The 17,401-nt window shown below is 43.6% G+C and overlaps 1 protein-coding gene across 4 annotated transcripts in view; it reads left to right on the forward strand.

Moving 5' to 3' along the window:
- OSBPL10 (oxysterol binding protein like 10) overlaps positions 1-17,401 on the forward strand; it is a 387,153-nt gene that overhangs the window by 315,741 nt on the left and 54,011 nt on the right. For all 4 annotated transcript variants that reach the window (XM_057554937.1, XM_057554935.1, XM_057554936.1 and 1 more), the window contains one exon: positions 675-829. In XM_057554937.1, coding sequence (XP_057410920.1) covers positions 675-829 — 155 coding nt within the window. The remainder of the gene's footprint in view (positions 1-674; positions 830-17,401) is intronic.

The raw sequence follows: 17,401 nt of genomic DNA on the forward strand, positions 1-17,401 counted from the left end.
GTGGTTAGGATTCTGCATGTTCACTGCTAAGGGCCCAGGTTCGATCCCTGGTTGGGAAACAGATCCCAAAAGCCGTGTGGCATGGCCAAACAAAAAAAAAAAAGAAAAAAGCTTTATTAACAGCAATATGGTAGCTAGAATGGCATGACCGCATCCATCCTCCATGCCCTTGTCCGTCCATGATGTGGCTTCCTGACTTCTGCCACCCGAATGGACTTCGGCCACATGTCATGGCCGATCACACGTGGTGTGATCACACTGCAGGAGTCTTTTCTCAGCTGTGGTCATCATGTCAGTGGGCATTCAGACTGCATTTCGAGCAGCCCATACCTGATACAATTTGACTTTTGTTTTTTATTGTAAATATTTATAAGTATTTTTGAAAAGTTAAAAAAAATAAGAAAAACACCCTCAAGGAGATACGGCACATGTGAATTGTTTCTGTCCGAGGACAGGGAGAGACACAGCCTATGGTCATTACGCAGAAACTCGTTTATAAATAGGTGACCTGAATCTACACTTAAATCCACTGAATCAACTTAAATCCACTATGGTCCACTTAAAATGGGACCCACTTCAAGTCGGGTTTCTTCAACAGCATGGTATGGCTATTTCTTGAGCTCTAAATGTTGGATTTGGGAAATACTTGGCATCATTCTAGGTCTTTATTTCAGAAAGCATCCTGGGATGGCACGGGCCTAAGTCACACTCCACAGAGCAGCTGAAAAATGGGACACTTGGCTCCTTGCCATCGGCCAGCGCCAGCATAACCTGGGCCATTTTACCCAACTCCGTGGAGGATGAACAAACCTGCCCGCCAGAGCCAGAGGTAAGCTCGCCAGCCTCTCTTCGCACCTTTCATGGCTTGTGTTAGCGCTTGTTCAGAAGTAGAGTAATTATGTTTGTAACTTGCTCATCGCTGGGTTTTAAGAGGAGACAAGTTATAAAATGGAAGCATCGCCCAGGGAGACAAAATCAGCTCCGTGCACGCCTGGCGCTCCTGTTCTTGTGCCTGGCAGCTGCCGTGGGCGAACTGTGAACCAACTGATGGGGAATCTCCTACTTTCATTGAAATGGGAGTCGTTTTCATGTCATGTGGGAGAAACTCCAACACACCCACTAATGTGACGCCTCTTGACATGATGGGAGCGCTTACAATATATTCTGTCGCTCCCCTAAATATTGGCTTCTTTGTGTGGTTGTGCTAATAACATGAGCTCCTTCCTCCCATGCTCGATCCCCGCATGCTACACAACCGGACCAGCCCAGGGGCAGTGGCCGGGACTCTTCTAGGTGTTGCACTAGCCCAGGTCCAGGGAGGAGCAGCCCTGCAGACCTTCGGGGCTAGCCAGGCCCCCACAGGCTCCCTGGACCCAGTCATCTGCCCGCGCAATCTCCGTGACTAACTGCGCCTCTAAGTGGCAGCTGGAGGGAAGCCAAACGCAGCCTGCATTTTGTCAATTTCCCCGGGTGTCGTGAGTGAATTTCTGTTTTTTCTCTTTCTTTGGATGCATGTGTCCTGTTGACATGATCTCGTGAACCGGGCTGGGACCTACTTTAACCATGTGCTAGAGGTGGTTCTTCATTTGAATTGAAATCACTTTAGCCTGAAAATTGTGGAGGAAAATCTATTTTGTAAGATTGCAAGCCCCAAGGCAGCTTCTTCAATCAAATGGTCTTGGTTATCCATTGAAATTTTTCTCCAAGCTTCACGTGATTCTATTCTCCGAGGGCCACTTGAGGGCTCAGGTCTTCCAGAGGCAGGATCGGCCTGCCTGCAAGTATTTCATCAGCATCTGTAAGGGTATGAAACGATAGGGGACGTGAGATTTTGAAAGGTATTTGCCTCTGCCTGTACACCGAGTTTCAGGGTGAAACACTTGCAGCTGACGTGTGGGTGCCTCGCAAGGTAAGTTGGCAACTGAGAAGATGTCGGAGCTTGCTGTCAGTTCGCTCTTTTGAGAGCCTCGGGTGGGGTCACGTTTGAGGAGGTCGTGCTTAGCTGCTAAGGGGTTGAGAATTCCAATCACTTCCATTCTGTTGGAAAAGAACCTTTGGGAGTTCACACCATAATACACATACCTAAATCTTGCTCTAGAAAGAAATTAAAAGAGAAGTTCCTAGATCTTTAGAAATAACTGTTTAGATCCTCATCCCCAGCAACATCACGGGGAAACCCTAACAGAGGCTGTCACCTAATAAGCTTTTTTTTAAAAAAAATGATTATTTATTTACTTAAGTGTAGTTGATTTATAATGTTGTGTTACTTTGTACTGTACAGCAAAGTGATTTAGTTACACGTATATATAATTATTAAACATTCTATCCAATGATGGTTTATCACAGGATATTGAATATAGTTCCCTGTGCTCTACAGTAGGACCTTGTTGTTTATCCATTCTATAGATAATAGTTTGCATCTGCTAACCCCAACCTCCCACTCCATCCCTCCCCTAACCCCCCTCCCCCTTGGCAAGTACAAGTCTGTTCTCTATGTCTGTGAGTCTGTTTCTGTTTCATAGATAGGTTCATTTGTGTCATATTTTAGATTCCATATATGTCATATCATATGGTGTTTGTCTTTCTCTTTCTGATTTGCTTCACTTAGTATGATAGTCTCTAGTTGCATCCATTTGCTGCAAATGGCATTATTTCGTTCCTTTTTATGGCTGAGTAGTATACCATTGTATATATGTACCACATCTTCTTTATCCATTCATCTGTTGATGGACATTTAGGTTGCTTCCATGTCTTGGCTATTGTGAATAGTGGGGCTATGAACATAGGGGTGCATGTATTTTTTTGAAGTAGAGTTGTGTCTGGATATATGCCCAGGATTGGGATTGCTGGTTCCTATGGTAGCTCTAATTTTAGTTTTTTGAGGACCCTCCTTACTATTCCCAATAGTGGCTGCCCCGATTTACATTCCCACCAACAGTGTAGGAGGGTTCCCTTTTCTCCGTGCTCCCTCCAGCATTTATTGTTTGTAGTTTTTGATGATGGCCATTCTGACTGGTGTGAGGTAATACCTCACTGTAGTTTTTTTTTTTTTTTTAAATTATTTATTTATTTATTTTTGGCTGTGTTGGGTCTTCGTTTCTGTGCGAGGGCTCTCTCTAGTTGCGGCGAGCGGGGGCCACTCTTCATCGCGGTGCGCAGGCCTCTCACTATCGTGGCCTGTCTTGTTGCGGAGCACAGGCTCCAGACGCGCAGGCTCAGCAGTTGTGGCTCACGTGCCCAGTTGCTCCGCGGCATGTGGGATCCTCCCAGACCAGGGCTCGAACCCGCATACCCTGCACTAGCAGGCAGGTTCTCAACCACTGCGCCACCAGGGAAGCCCATCATTGTAGTTTTGATTTGCTTTTCTCTAATAATTAGTGATGTTGAGCATCTTTTCACGTGCCTATTGGCCATCTGTATGTCTTTGGAGAAATGTCTACTTAGTAACCTGATAAGCTTATTATTAGGGCTGCTGATCTTCCCTATTCTGAGTCCTTCCTAGTGTACGTTCTGCCTTTCCTGTGGGTGCTTCTTCTAACCCTGAAGTTTGAGAGGTCTGTTCTTTTTACATAAAATTATTGCCCACTTTGCTTTGCCAGTCAATAGCATTGGCAGAAGACAGTATATCATTGTCCATACGAAATAACTAGCTCCCAAGTTCAACTTTTAAAAAATACTTTTAAGGAGAAGAACTAGGGAGAGCTTTTAAGTTAGGAACAATTATTAATTACTGATTGTCATTTTTGCTCTTATTCCTTTTGTCAGAGTGATAGGAGATATTCTCTGGTACTCCCTTACAGCAGTGAGAGGCTTATGGGGTGTGATGCGGGTGTGAATGTTTTCTGAGAAGGAAGGATTAGAGCTCTTTTGCAAAGACGTCCTTCATTTTTTCCAGTGACAACTCTGGTAGATGATTCTCACAACCCAAACAGCTAGAGTGTTGGTTGGACACTATTTTTATTTTAGGCCATTGTGCTTTGTCACTTTTTTTTTTTTTTGTCGTAACAATTGAAGAAGCTAGCCATAGCCACCCAATAGTTTTCTTGTTAGAAAAAGGAAAATGTTTCCATTGCCTCCCTTTTGTACAATTTGGAGAAATAACCCAAGAAGGAATGAAGTGAAATTCCTTATGAGAAGGTTTCTTATCCCTTTTGATGTAGAGAATGTAGTTACTATGTGAATAGTCATTGGGAGACTAGGAATTGTAGTTACTGTGGTACTTTAGCCAAATATTTTCTTCTGGCTTATTGTTTTGATCATATTAGGTCTATAGGAGCATAAATTACGGTATAAAAGGTACCGTACTCCAATGCATATGTATTTTTTAATGCCATCCAGCAATTAACTCAATCCAATTCCCATCAGACATAGACTGGGTATCCTACAATCCAACTCAATTCTGATACTGTCCACCTGGAAGGAGCGTCAGATCTCACAGGTACAGGGCTCAGTCCTGCAAGACTGAGCGCCTCATCAACTTCAGACGCCAGTCACAGATCCAGGTTGTCACCTGTGCTTCTGACCAGCCAGCTGTGGATTGGAGGTTCCCATGTCCTCTTCCTCAGGCTTGATTAATTCGCTAGGGTGGTTCACAGAACTCAGAGAAACATCTACCGGTTTGTTACAAAAGGATGTAATTAGGAACAGAAGGAAGAGATGCATACAGCAAGCTCTGTGGGAAGGAGCTCGGAGCTTCCGTGCCCTCCTGCCCTCTCCGAGTGCACCGCTCTCCCCACCAACCGTGAAGCTCTCTGAACCCTGTTCTTTAGGGTTTTTAAGGAGGCTTCATTACATAGGCATGATTGATTAAATTTTTGGCCACTGGTGATTTACCCTCCAGGCCCTCTCCCCTCCCGGGAGGTCAGGGGTAGGACTGAAAGCTCCAACCCTCTCATCAAGGGGTTGGCTCCACCTGCAACCATTTCCCATCCTTAGGGGCTTTGCAAAGGTCACTCGTTAACATAATAAAAGACACTTTAAAGCTTTCATCTCTTTGGAAATTCCAAGGGTTTTAGGAACTCTGTGCTGGAAATAGGAACAAAAAAGCAAATATATATTTCTTACCATAAATCACAATGTTACACTCCCCTCCGCTGGTTCTGGCTCACCATAAAACAACTTACAGATATCTGGAAAATGAATGCATTTTCAAGCTTAGTCTGTTTCATTCTCAACAGAATAGAACTCGGAAGAGCAGCGTGTATTTAATATGTGAGTTACAAGAGAATTGTGGTTGGCTGTTATCAAATGGAGTGATCTCAAAATTTTATTCGGCTGGGGCTGGGACCCACTAAATGTGAAAATGAAATATTCTTCCATAATGAAGTGAGTTAGGATCTTGGTTTCCCCGTTAGGAGAACAGTATTTCAACTCTCTCAGCACGGTTTGAAATTTAAGTTTAGACAGAAAAGGGTTTTGGTGGTGCTTTCTTTGTCGAAGAGTGCCTTGTTTTAGGACAGGAGGAACGGTGACTGGGGAAGTGAAGTACTGGGCCTGGCGCTCTTGACTTTCATCCACCCTCCGGATTGGAAACCCACCAACGCAAGTCCACGTCGCAGGCTTTCTCACAGGGAGGTTTCTAAATGCATGACGGTTTCCTCAGTGCATTTATCTGTGTGAGGGTTGGAAGCTGAGACAGGGACCAGGTTCCTTCTGCTGGTGCTGCTGGCGGACAGGGTCAAGGGGATGTGAGTATTTAGAGGCAGGTGCAGTGGCCAGACTCGTTGTTCTGGGGCCTCAGTCCCCCTGCGTTGGCAGGAGAGGCTGTTGTGGCCGCAGCGGCGGCAGCATCCCGACACTTGGGTCAAGGATACCTGCAGTGGTGTGTCCTTGCATGAAAAAGTCTAAGGGGGCCTTCTGTTCTGCCAGACCAGTGATGCTCTAAGCACCTAATTCCCATATCAAATCCCTTCCTGATTGAAATACCTGGAGTGGTTTCATTCCCGGCCCTGGATCCTGACTGGTTGGGCTGTTGGCATACGGAAGCAGGGGGTGGCATGGGGACAATCCTCAATGGCAGCTCACATGTCACCATGTTTACCCACCTTTCTGGAGGCTGTTTCTGAGAGACAGAAACCCTGATTTGTCGTAAAAGTCAGGTTTATTGAGGTAAATTCATATATAATGAAATTCACCCCTTTAAAATGCAATTTTATCACTTCCGAACTTTGATCTGTTACAACAGTTCCATCGCTTTCCAAGATTCCCTTGTGTTCCTTTGTGTTTAACTCCTCCCCTAGCCCCTGGCAAGCGCTCATCTGTTTTCTGTCCACGTAGTTTTGTCTTTTCCAGAATGCCATATAAATGGAATCATGCAGTGTGTACTCGTGAGCCTGGCTTTCTTTGTTTAGCATAATGTATGTTGTTGGAGGCAGTTATTAGGTGCCCGGACACCGACCCCTGGCCTGGAGGGAGAAGATAGAGAGTCAGTCCTGTTAATCCCTCTCCACTGGGGACCTTCAGCAGGGGGTCTTGAAGCCGTGTCTCAGGAGTACGCCGTCAGCTCCTATCAACCCCTGGGTTGACTCTTTCATTAGAAAACTTCGCCTGGTGAATTGTCTGCATCACAGTGGCAGTAATGCCATCAAGAGACCACATGACCTACACTCCCCAAACCTAGCAGGTTCAGAAGGACTTCTCATAATGTCCCTAAGTACTAAGGACTCGATAAGCATATAAATTAGCCAGTGGGCTTTGGTTAGAAAACTGCAGAATTTAATTTTCAAGCAAGTGTGTCAAAATCCCCACTTCCCCAAGGGAGGGCATTGTTTTACAAATAAGGGAAAGAGACAGATATAAAGATTTAGCTGAATTTTGCCTCAAGAAGAACTTTCATGCTCTTGGTTGAATTGTCATCTTTAGCACTGAACTGTTGAACCACTTAACCACATATAAAGCTGTTAGTTTTGAAATCCTCTGACATTCAAGTTGAAGCCTGACCAGGGTAATCTCAACCCATTTTGAACCTTTTTATTCTTCATCTCCACAATACACCAATGTATAGGTAGATGTTGACTGAGCATTAAATGTAAGGCATGGGATGGTGATAGAGTTTTTCAGGATAAGGTAATATGCTGTTTTGATCCTTTGGATAATTCTTTTAACACACATTTTCAACCTTACTGATTTGTTCAAAATATTTGACACATATTTGTTGTCAGCTGTTTGACCATGGAGTGGGTCAGCTAACACATCCTTATAATGGTTGAAAATCAATTTAGTGAATTCTGTGATAGCTCCACAAAGTTAACTGTTGCTACGTAGGAAATGTTGTCGATCACATTTGGACTTTGTAACAAGTAAGGTCGTGGGTGATATGATTAGCCCCTTTCTACCCCACTCCCCATCCTGTCATTAGAGAGTTTGATTGCCTCTTCTTCCCAGATCCTGTAGGACAGATGTTTTTTCCTCTTTGAGCCATGGCCTTTGAGTCACTACATTTTAGAATAGTCTTTAGGGGTCCAGTGGCCACTCCCCAAACTGGAGTGACTGACTGACTTGCCAAGAGTCACAAATCTGGTCAGTGGTAAAGGCAGGATGGACGTCTAGACTTCCTTTCTCCCCAGCCAGTGCCCTTCTGTGTATACCACACCATCTCCTGTGTCCAGGAGGATTCTTTCAGCTGCAAATAACAGAGAACCCAACAGTTAGAAGCTCAAGCAATAACTGCATTTAATTTTCTCACACAGTAAGACTTCTGCCAGTGAGTGGCCGTGGGTTTGTTGCAGCCACTCCTGATGGCCTCGACGATACAGGCTCCTGGAGAATGGTATGCAGTTCCTGAAAAAAATTAAAACTAGGACTACCATATGATCCAGCAGTTCCACTTGTGTGTATTTATCCAAAAGAACTGAAATAAGGTTCTTGAGATATTTGCACCCCAGTGTTCATTGCAACTTTGTTCCTAATAGCCAAGAGGTGGAAACAACCTAAATGGATGAATGAATGAAGAAAATATGGTATATGGATGATATGGTGGATTGTTATTCAGCCTTAAAAAAGGAATGAACCTTTAGAAACATTATAATAAGTGAAATAAGCCAGTCATAGAAGGACAAATACTGCATGATTCCACTTATAGGAAGTATCTAAAGTTGTCAAACTGATAGAAACAGGAAGTAGAATGGTGGTGGCCGGGGCAGTGGGGAGGGGGAGGGGGAGTTGCTATCCAGTGAGTGGAGAGTTTCAGTTGTGCAAGACGAAGGGTTCTGGCGGTCTGCTGTGCAACCATGTGCGTGTAGCTAACACTACTGTACTTGTGCACATCCACATTTGTTAAGAGGGTAGATCTCATGTGCTTTTTATCACACAAAAAATTGATTACTTCTCTCTTAAAAAAAAAAATGAAAAACCGGTTTCTTCCATTCTTCTTGCTGTTGACTTTTCATCCCCATGCTTGTCATGGTGGGAGCATGCCAGCTACAGTCCCAAGCATCACCTGCTCACAACATTCTTTTAGAACGTGGGACGAGATGAGAGCTCTTTCCAAGATGCTCTGTGTGGGAAGGGAAGTCCCCAGCACACGTTTCTTGTTATCTCATAACCAGAACTAGATCCCCCCCAAGACCCCCCAAGACCCGGCAACTGGGTTTCCATGACTGCCTTAGAGTTACCAGAGTCACCCTCCATGGCTGTGGAGGAGGGTGCTAAATCACAGGGATCTCGAGTCCTAGGGGGACCCACATTGGGTCCCCATTAGCCTTGGGGAATAACAGAGAGTGTGGCTGGACCCCCATACCTGCCCCAAGCAGGTTTTCTTCCTGCAGTGCTCATCTTCAGTTTCCGTAAGACTTTTCTAGTGGGGAGTGATAACTTGGGAGATTGGGATTGACACATACACACTACTATATCTAAAATAGGTAACTATTAAGGACCTACTGTATAGCACAGGGAACTCTACCCAATACTCTGTAAAGACCTATGTGGGTAAAGAATCTAAAAAAGAGTAGGTACGTGTACATGTATAACTGATTCACTTTGCTGTACAGCAGAAAGTAGCACAACATTGTAAATCAACTATACTCCAATAAAAATTTTAAAAAATTACAGGTTCCCAGATCCCAACCCAGGAAAAAAAAGACTTTTCTAGCCCGACTGTTACATCTTATAGGCCAAATTTTTTGAGGGTAGACCTCTCTCTGATCCCTCATTGAAGACTCCAGAATATTTAGGAAAGCACCGTGGGCATAGTAGACATTCTGTAAATATGTGATGAATGAATGAATGTGAATGATAAAGTCCATCTGTACTGTTCATAGCCTGAGGGCATCCTTCTCCCTGTCCTCATCTCTGTCCCTCGCTTTTTCCTAGGGGTAAGTCTAACCTGTTGAGTGGCAGGTGAGTTATGTATGCTGCTGTGACAAGTGATTCATTGATGGCCAGTGTCCTGGACCTCCCTAGTCAGAAGGCTTTCTTACTAATTAGTCCATTTCTGGTCATTGGCCTCGACCTATCCAACAGGTACTAGATGATGGTGGTGATGTGTGGAACTCTTATTATAACCTTTTCAGAAGATCCACAGAGGGCATTCCATTTAGGTTCTGACATTATGGAATGGGGAGTGGCTTTTAATCATCTGGGTTTTTTCTTCTTCTCTTCTGGCTGTTGGTTTGGAGAGAAAACAGTCCATCCACTGTGCAAATGTAGAAGAGACACCTCCTGGCTACCAGACCCTCGAGACTTAGATTGTTGCTTGTGCTTGAAAATAGACTGCTCTCTCATAAGTTTGCTCTGTGTTCCCAGTATAGTAAGATAGTAATTATTCATCTTCTCAGTTATTTGTTCATTCATCAGACATTCATTGAGCTACTATGTGATGGACATGGAATGGAGAACTCCTTAGTTTAGCAGATTTTCATAGCTCAGTACTATGAGATGAATCATACACCCACCTCCCTGCAAATTCATATGTTGAAGCCCTAACCCCTAATAGGATTGTATCTGAGAGTTAGGGTCTTTAGGAGGCAATTAAGGTTAAATGAGGTTTTAAGGGTGGGGCCCTAATCCAATAAGACTGTAGCCTTGGAAGGAAGAGGGAGAGAGATCTCTCTCTCACTTTCCACCCTGTGAGGACACAGCAGAAGGCAGCCGTCTGCAAACCAGGAAGAGAGCTCTCGCCAGAACCCAGCCATGCTAGCCCCCTGATCCAGGACTTCCAGCTTCTAGAACTGTGAGGAAATAAACTCCTGTTGTTTAAACCACCCAGTCTATGGTATTTTGTTAGCCTGAACTAAGATACTTAGCTTATTAACTCTGTGCATTTTTCACAATAGTTATTTTTTTATACCTTGAGATTAGAAGCAGGAGAAATGGTTTTTAGCCAAGTGATGTTTCCAGGTTAATTTGCCAGCACCATGGAGGTGCTGGTGGTCTGTAGCTGCAGGCCGTGGTAGTTAAGATGACCATCTGTGAGATGCATGGCATTTGGAGACATATTTTTGCGGTGTTCTCATAGGCTGTGATTGCTGAGAACAATCTCTCCTCCCATGGCTGAGAGCTCCTGTCTGTCAAAAAGAGCGTTTTTCTGCCCTCTTCTTTTCTTAACAAATCGACAGCAAACATAACCATCACACACAAACCTAAGCTCTGTGTGCCTTTTTCAAGGGCTTCTTGAACTTGGTTTCTGGCCACATTAATGAGCTCTCAGAGGCACAACAGTGTCATTTCCTGTGCAGCTTTGGGGGAATTCATTTCAATTTTTGCTACTTTTTCAATGACTTGTTCCTCCCTTCATTCCTTTTCCTTTTTTCTTGTATCCCTTTTTGTGGGTGATAATAAAGTTTTGTTTTCTTGGCTGGTGTTGCTTTTATAAGAGCAAGGTGGAGTATAGTCAAAGGTCCCCAGTCACACCTGCTCAGGGGCCAGTAGGGTGTGTCTGGGGCTTCCAGTGGGTTCAACCCTAGAACAAGCCAGTCTTTGGGGAGCCTTGGGGGTGGTCACCGTGTTGCCTCCCTTTCCTCCCTTACCCCCAGGTCACTGTGGCTTTGTGACATAAACACCCACCAGAGTGTTGGGGACGCAGCCATCTTGGATTTGCCAATTGTGAGCTGGAGCCATATGAAAAAAATCAGCACCAGGTGGTATAATCTCTTCTATCCTGACGCAGTCCCCAAAGGATTAAGCGCTTTGAAACTGGTGAATGAAGAGGGCTTAAAGCACTGCAGTGTTTAGTATGGGTTTTGCCTCCCCCCCCACCCCCTCTCCTCCTCCTCCTCTTCTCTTTGCCCTCCTATCAGTCCTGTGGCCATAGAGGGAGAAAGTCAGATCTGAAGCAGAGGCGAAGAGTTGAAGAGATTGTAGCCATGTGGTAGGATAATTTTTAGTGTCCTGGTGTTTTGGGTATTTATTCTCTTCCTACCACTGTGGCCCCAAATTTCACAACTCTGTCTGCTTTCCGCCTAGCCCGCCTTGCCCCTGAGATGCTACCAGTAGAAACGAGCTCTTCACCATCTGCCCGGCTTACATTTTTATTTGCCCACGACGAATAACTCTTCTCGAGGTGATTTATATGCTGTCTCAGTTGCCGTTCACTTTCCAGAGATGTGAAGTCGATGCTCGGAGATTTATGATCTTGGGGAAAGAATGTTATGGAAGAAAAGAGGAAAATCTTTTCTCACATATACTTCGGGCTCTGCCTGAATTAATCAATGAGTTCTTGGATCCCTTTTGCAATGTGGATTGAGTTTTGTAGGTGGATTATGGGGCTGTGCGGTGCAGGGGCTGCCTCTGTGCTATATTATAATTGTAAATTTAAAATTTTTTGGAAATGGTGATAGATGAGCAGCTCAGCAGAATGGAGATGGTATGTGTGTATGTGAATGAAATTGTCTAAGTTCTGATAAAGATTTTACCCCCTCTGGACATAGGACTCAAACAACCGCCCCTCTGATACTTGAACTTACTTTACCAGCAGCTGTTTGGCTGTGCGTCCTGTCCCCAGTCACCCCAGCACCAAAGCTCTCCTTGCCCCTGCAGATATTAGAGCAGCAGGGGCCAAGCAGGTGGGCTTTGTGAGGTGACAGGTGCAAGTCAAGTGTCATGTGACACCCTGTCACCACCATCTTCTTTCTCCTCTGAGGACAACTCATAGCCATAGCTTCCCCAAAGCCCCGGGCCCCTTTTCCCTGCCATTCACCATCTGCAGCCAGCTAATGAGACATCAGACTGTCCTATGTCATTTGTGGCTCTCTTTATTAGCTACAGTAATCCCAGCAAATGACCTCATCACAAATAAGTATAAGAAGATGGGCAGAAATACAGCCATTTAGAGGAAAAGGAAACCATAACTTTTTTGGAAATGAAATTAAACCTAACTGAGAACAGTATATCAATCCTTAAAGCCATGGAAATGTCCTTCAGATTGCCCCAAATCTCTCTTCACACTTTCCTTGATCTCATCAGAATTGCTTTCCTTGAAAAAGAATAAGGAATGTATAGAACTTGATTGTTTTTTTTTGAACAAACCTTTTTTTTTTTTAATATTTTTAGATTTATTTATTGATCTATTGATTGATTGCTATGTTGGGTCTTCGTTTTCTGTGTGAGGGCTTCCTCTACTTGTGGCAAGCGGGGGCCACTCTTCATCACGGTGCGCGGGCCTCTCACTATCGCGGCCTCTCTTGTTGCAGAGCACAGGCTCCAGACGCGCAGGCTCAGTAATTGTGGCTCACGGGCCTAGTTGCTCCACGGCATGTGGGATCCTCCCAGGCCAGGGCTCGAACCCGCGTCCCCTGCACTGGCAGGCAGACTCCCAACCACTGCGCCACCAGGGAAGCCCGAACTTGATTGTTTTATAGTTAAAGTAATACTGCAAGAGTATCAGATCTTCCTATAGCAAATGTATAGTATTTAATCCACATTCTGAGTTTGAAAGAGCTTTGTGGGTTACTCTGGAAATGGACCTACACCATGAATGACATTCTTCTTTGGAAAATGTGTTTCAGATCCCAAATATCTTCTTTTCAGTGGCTTGTGTACTAAAATGCAGGGCCAGTTTGTAGTTCCGTCTTAAAAAAAAAAACATGTAATTTGGGGAGAAAACAACTCCTTTGGGGAGTATGAGGTTTTCTTATAGTGACTGAAACCAATTTCCTGCACTGAAGTGAGAAAAGGAATGCAAGCAAGAGAAAGGGACTACTTTTATGTTTACATGCCTTTTAATTTCATTACGATGCATTTTTAGAGCTAAAAACCTTATTTAGAATGGGATCTTACATAGAAATTCCCAGAATGAGAAAACACCTGTTTTAGTTGCTGCTCTGTGAGATCAGTGGTTCTTCACTAGGTGAGTAGAAAAGTGGGGACAGATGTCATAACAGTTCCTTCCTGAGCCTTAACAGAAGGCCTTTATAAGCATCAGAGTGCCCACCTCACAAAAGCAAGCTTTTTGTTTATATTTTTTTAGAACACAGATTCCTTAAAGAAGCAATTGGTAGAACATAAGATACAAAACAATAACAAAGACAATGAGAGATCCTCTTTTAGGTAGTTTGGCTCTTGAGATGAGTAAAAAGTGTTTCAAAGCTACAGGGGTATTTTGGAGAGGTGAGGTTAAATGATTGCATTTCTAGATCATGGGAATAAAGCTGATATTCTCTTTCTTCTCTTGGATATTCTGGTCTAGAGTAGATGTCAGTTTAAGCTGTCCCTCGATGCGGGGGTTAGCGTGATGTCTCTAGGGTTCCAGCTATGGAGGCTCGGTTGGACCCCAGACTTACTGTCTGTGAGAACGTGGGCATGCGAATTATCAATGGTAATGATCGTAGTAATTTCCTGATGGAAATGTGATGAGAACTAAATGAGACGGTGTATTGTCAGTGTTCATCTCGGTGCCTGGCACATAGTAGGTACTCAGTAGTCAGAGTCTTATTCAAATTGTCTTTTTTTTTTTTTTTAATTTTTTTTTTAAAATTAATTTATTTATTTATTTTTATTTATTTATGGCTGTGTTGAGTCTTCGTTTCTGTGTGAGGGCTTTCTCTAATTGCGGCAAGCGGGGGCCACTCCTCATCGCGGTGCGCGGGCCTCTCACTATCGCGGCCTCTCTTGTTGCGGAGCACAGGCTCCAGACGCGCAGGCTCAGTAATTGTGGCTCACGGGCCCAGCTGCTCTGCGGCATGTGGGATCTTCCCAGACCCGGGCTCGAACCTGTGTCCCCTGCATTGGCAGGCAGATTCTCAACCACTGCACCACCAGGGAAGCCCCAAATTGTCTTTGACCTGCCTGTCTTACCTCAGTTTGTAGATAGGAAGTTGGTTGAGGAAGCCCTATGAGCATTTGTTATTAAGCTCTTCTGGGTTCCTCATGCGAGATTCATTTCTCTCATGTAGTCTTCCAAAAGAGTATTCTGGGTGTAAATGATGACAAATGTATATATTTATACGGTGGGGCCTGATTCACAAAGGGCTTCCATTAATAACTTACTCAAACTTGGCTTCTCCAGGTATAACTGATTTAAGCATTATGAAGCAGTTTTGTTGCAAGGTATGTGTCTTGCCTGGCTTCTCTCTGAGGAAGTCCTAAAATCACCCAGCCAGCTGGCAGGGTGGGCCCAATTCAGTGGGCATCTCTAAGGTAGGCTGCCCAGGTGGGCTGATTTTCACAGCACACCCCAGCTTTGCCCACCAGAGGAAATCTGGAATGTAGAGACATAAAGGAAATATTAGGTAGGTTGTATTAGTTTCCTATTGCTGCTGTGATAAATGGCCACAAACTTAGCCTAAAAGACACAAATTTATCCTCTTACAGTTCTGTAGATTAGAAGTGTTACGCAGGTCTCAGTGGGCTAAAATCCAGGTGTCAGCAGAACGGCATTCCTTTCTGGAGGCTCTGGGGTGAATCCATTTCCTTGGCTTTTCCAGCTTCTGGAGGCCGCCTGCATTCCTCGGCTTGTGGCCCCTTCCTCCATCTTCAGGGCTAGGAACCTTGCATCTCTTTGACTCTGCTTCCGTAGTCCTGTCTCCCTGTGATTTTTCTCTTCTGCCTTCCTCTTCCACTTTTAAGGATCCTTGTGGTTACATTGGGCCCACCCAGATGATCTAGGGCAGTCTCCGTACTTTAAGCTGACTAGCACCCTTAATTCCCCATTGCCATATAGCCTAACCCAGTCACCGTCCTGGGGATTAGGACTGGACATCTTTGGGCTCTTATTCAGCCTACACAGCCGGTGAGTTGGTTGGCAATCACAAATACATTAGATAAACCATGAAAATAAAACTGGGATGGACAGCAACAGTCAGCTCTACCCACCACCAGAGCCTCCCATCAAGCCTCTTAGATAGCCTCAGCAACCAGAGGGCAGACAACAGAAGCAAGAAAAACTACAATCCTGCAGCCTGTGGACCAAAAACCACAGTTACAGAAAGACAGAGAAGATGAAAAGGCAGAGGGCTATGTACCAGATGAAGGAACAAGAAAAAACCCCAGAAAAACAACTAAATGAAGTGGAGATAGGCAACCTTCCAGAAAAAGAATTCAGAATAATGATAGTGAAGATGATCCAGGACCTCGGAATAAGAATGGAGGCGAAGATTGAGAAGATGCAAGAAATGATTAACAAAGACCTAGAAGAATTAAAGAACAAACAAACAGAGATGACCAATACAATAACTGAAATGAAAACTACACTAGAAGGAATCAATAGCAGAATAACTGAGGCAGAAGAACGGATAAGTGACCTGGAAGACAGAATGGTGGAATTCACTGCTGCGGAACAGACTAAAGAAAAAAGAATGAAAAGAAATGAAGACAGCCTAAGAGACCTCTGGGACAACATTAAACGCAACAACATTCGCATTATAGGGGTCCCAGAAGGAGAAGAGAGAGAGAAAGGACCAGAGAAAATATTTGAAGAGATTATAGTCGAAAACTTCCCTAACATGGGAAAGGAAATAGCCACCCAAGTCCAGGAAGCGCAGAGAGTCCCATACAGAATAAACCCAAGGAGAAACACGCCGAGACACATAGTAATCAAAGTGGCAAAAATTAAAGACAAAGAAAAATTACTGAAAGCAGCAAGGGAAAAACGACAAATAACATACAAGGGAACTCCCATAAGGTTAACAGCTGATTTCTCAGCAGAAACTCTGCAAGCCAGAAGGGAGTGGCATGATATACTTAAAGTGATGAAAGGAAAGAACCTACAACCAATATTACTCTACCCAGCAAGGATCTCATTTAGATTTGATGGAGAAATCAAAAGCTTTACAGACAAGCAAAAGCTAAGAGAATTCAGCACCACCAAACCAGCTCTACAACAAATGCTAAAGGAACTTCTCTAAGTGGGAAACACAAGAGAAGAAAAGGACCTACAAAAACAAACCCAAAACAATTAAGAAAATGGTCATAGGAACATACATATCGATAATTACCTTAAACGTGAATGGATTAAATGCCCCAACCAAAAGACATAGACTGGCTGAATGGATACAAAAACAAGACCCATATATATGCTGTCTACAAGAGACCCACTTCAGACCTAGGGACACATACAGACTGAAAGTGAGGGGATGGAAAAAGATATTCCATGCAAATGGAAATCAAAAGAAAGCTGGAGTAGCTATACTCATATCAGATAAAATAGACTTTAAAATAAAGAATGTTACAAGAGACAAGGAAGGACACTACATAATGATCCAGGGATCAATCCAAGAAGAAGATATAACCATTATAAATATATATGCACCCAACATAGGAGCACCTCAATACATAAGGCAACTGCTAACAGCTATAAAAGAGGAAATCGACAGTAACACAATAATAGTGGGGGACTTTAACACCTCACTTACACCAATGGACAGATCATCCAAAATGAAAATAAATAAGGAAACAGAAGCTTTAAATGACACAATAGACCAGATAGATTTAACTGATATATATAGGACATTCCATCCAAAAACGGCAGATTACACGTTCTTCTCAAGTGCACACGGAACATTCTCCAGGATAGATCACATCTTGGGTCACAAATCAAGCCTCAGTAAATTTAAGAAAATTGAAATCATATCAAGCATCTTTTCTGACCACAACGCTATGAGATTAGAAATGAATTACAGGGAAAAAAACGTAAAAAAGACAAACACATGGAGGCTAAACAATACATTACTAAATAACCAAGAGATCACTGAAGAAATCAAACAGGAAATCAAAAAATACCTAGAGACAAATGACAATGAAAACACGACGACCCAAAACCTATGGGATGCAGCAAAAGCGGTTCTAAGAGGGAAGTTTATAGCTATACAAGCCTACCTAAAGAAACAAGAAAAATCTCAAGTAAACAATCTAACCTTACACCTAAAGAAACTAGAGAAAGAAGAACAAACAAAACCCAAAGTTAGCAGAAGGAAAGAAATCATAAAGATCAGAGCAGAAATAAATGAAATAGAAACAAAGAAAACAATAG

Source organism: Balaenoptera acutorostrata, chromosome 10, assembly GCF_949987535.1.
Source record: "Balaenoptera acutorostrata chromosome 10, mBalAcu1.1, whole genome shotgun sequence".
Taxonomy (NCBI): domain Eukaryota; kingdom Metazoa; phylum Chordata; class Mammalia; order Artiodactyla; family Balaenopteridae; genus Balaenoptera; species Balaenoptera acutorostrata.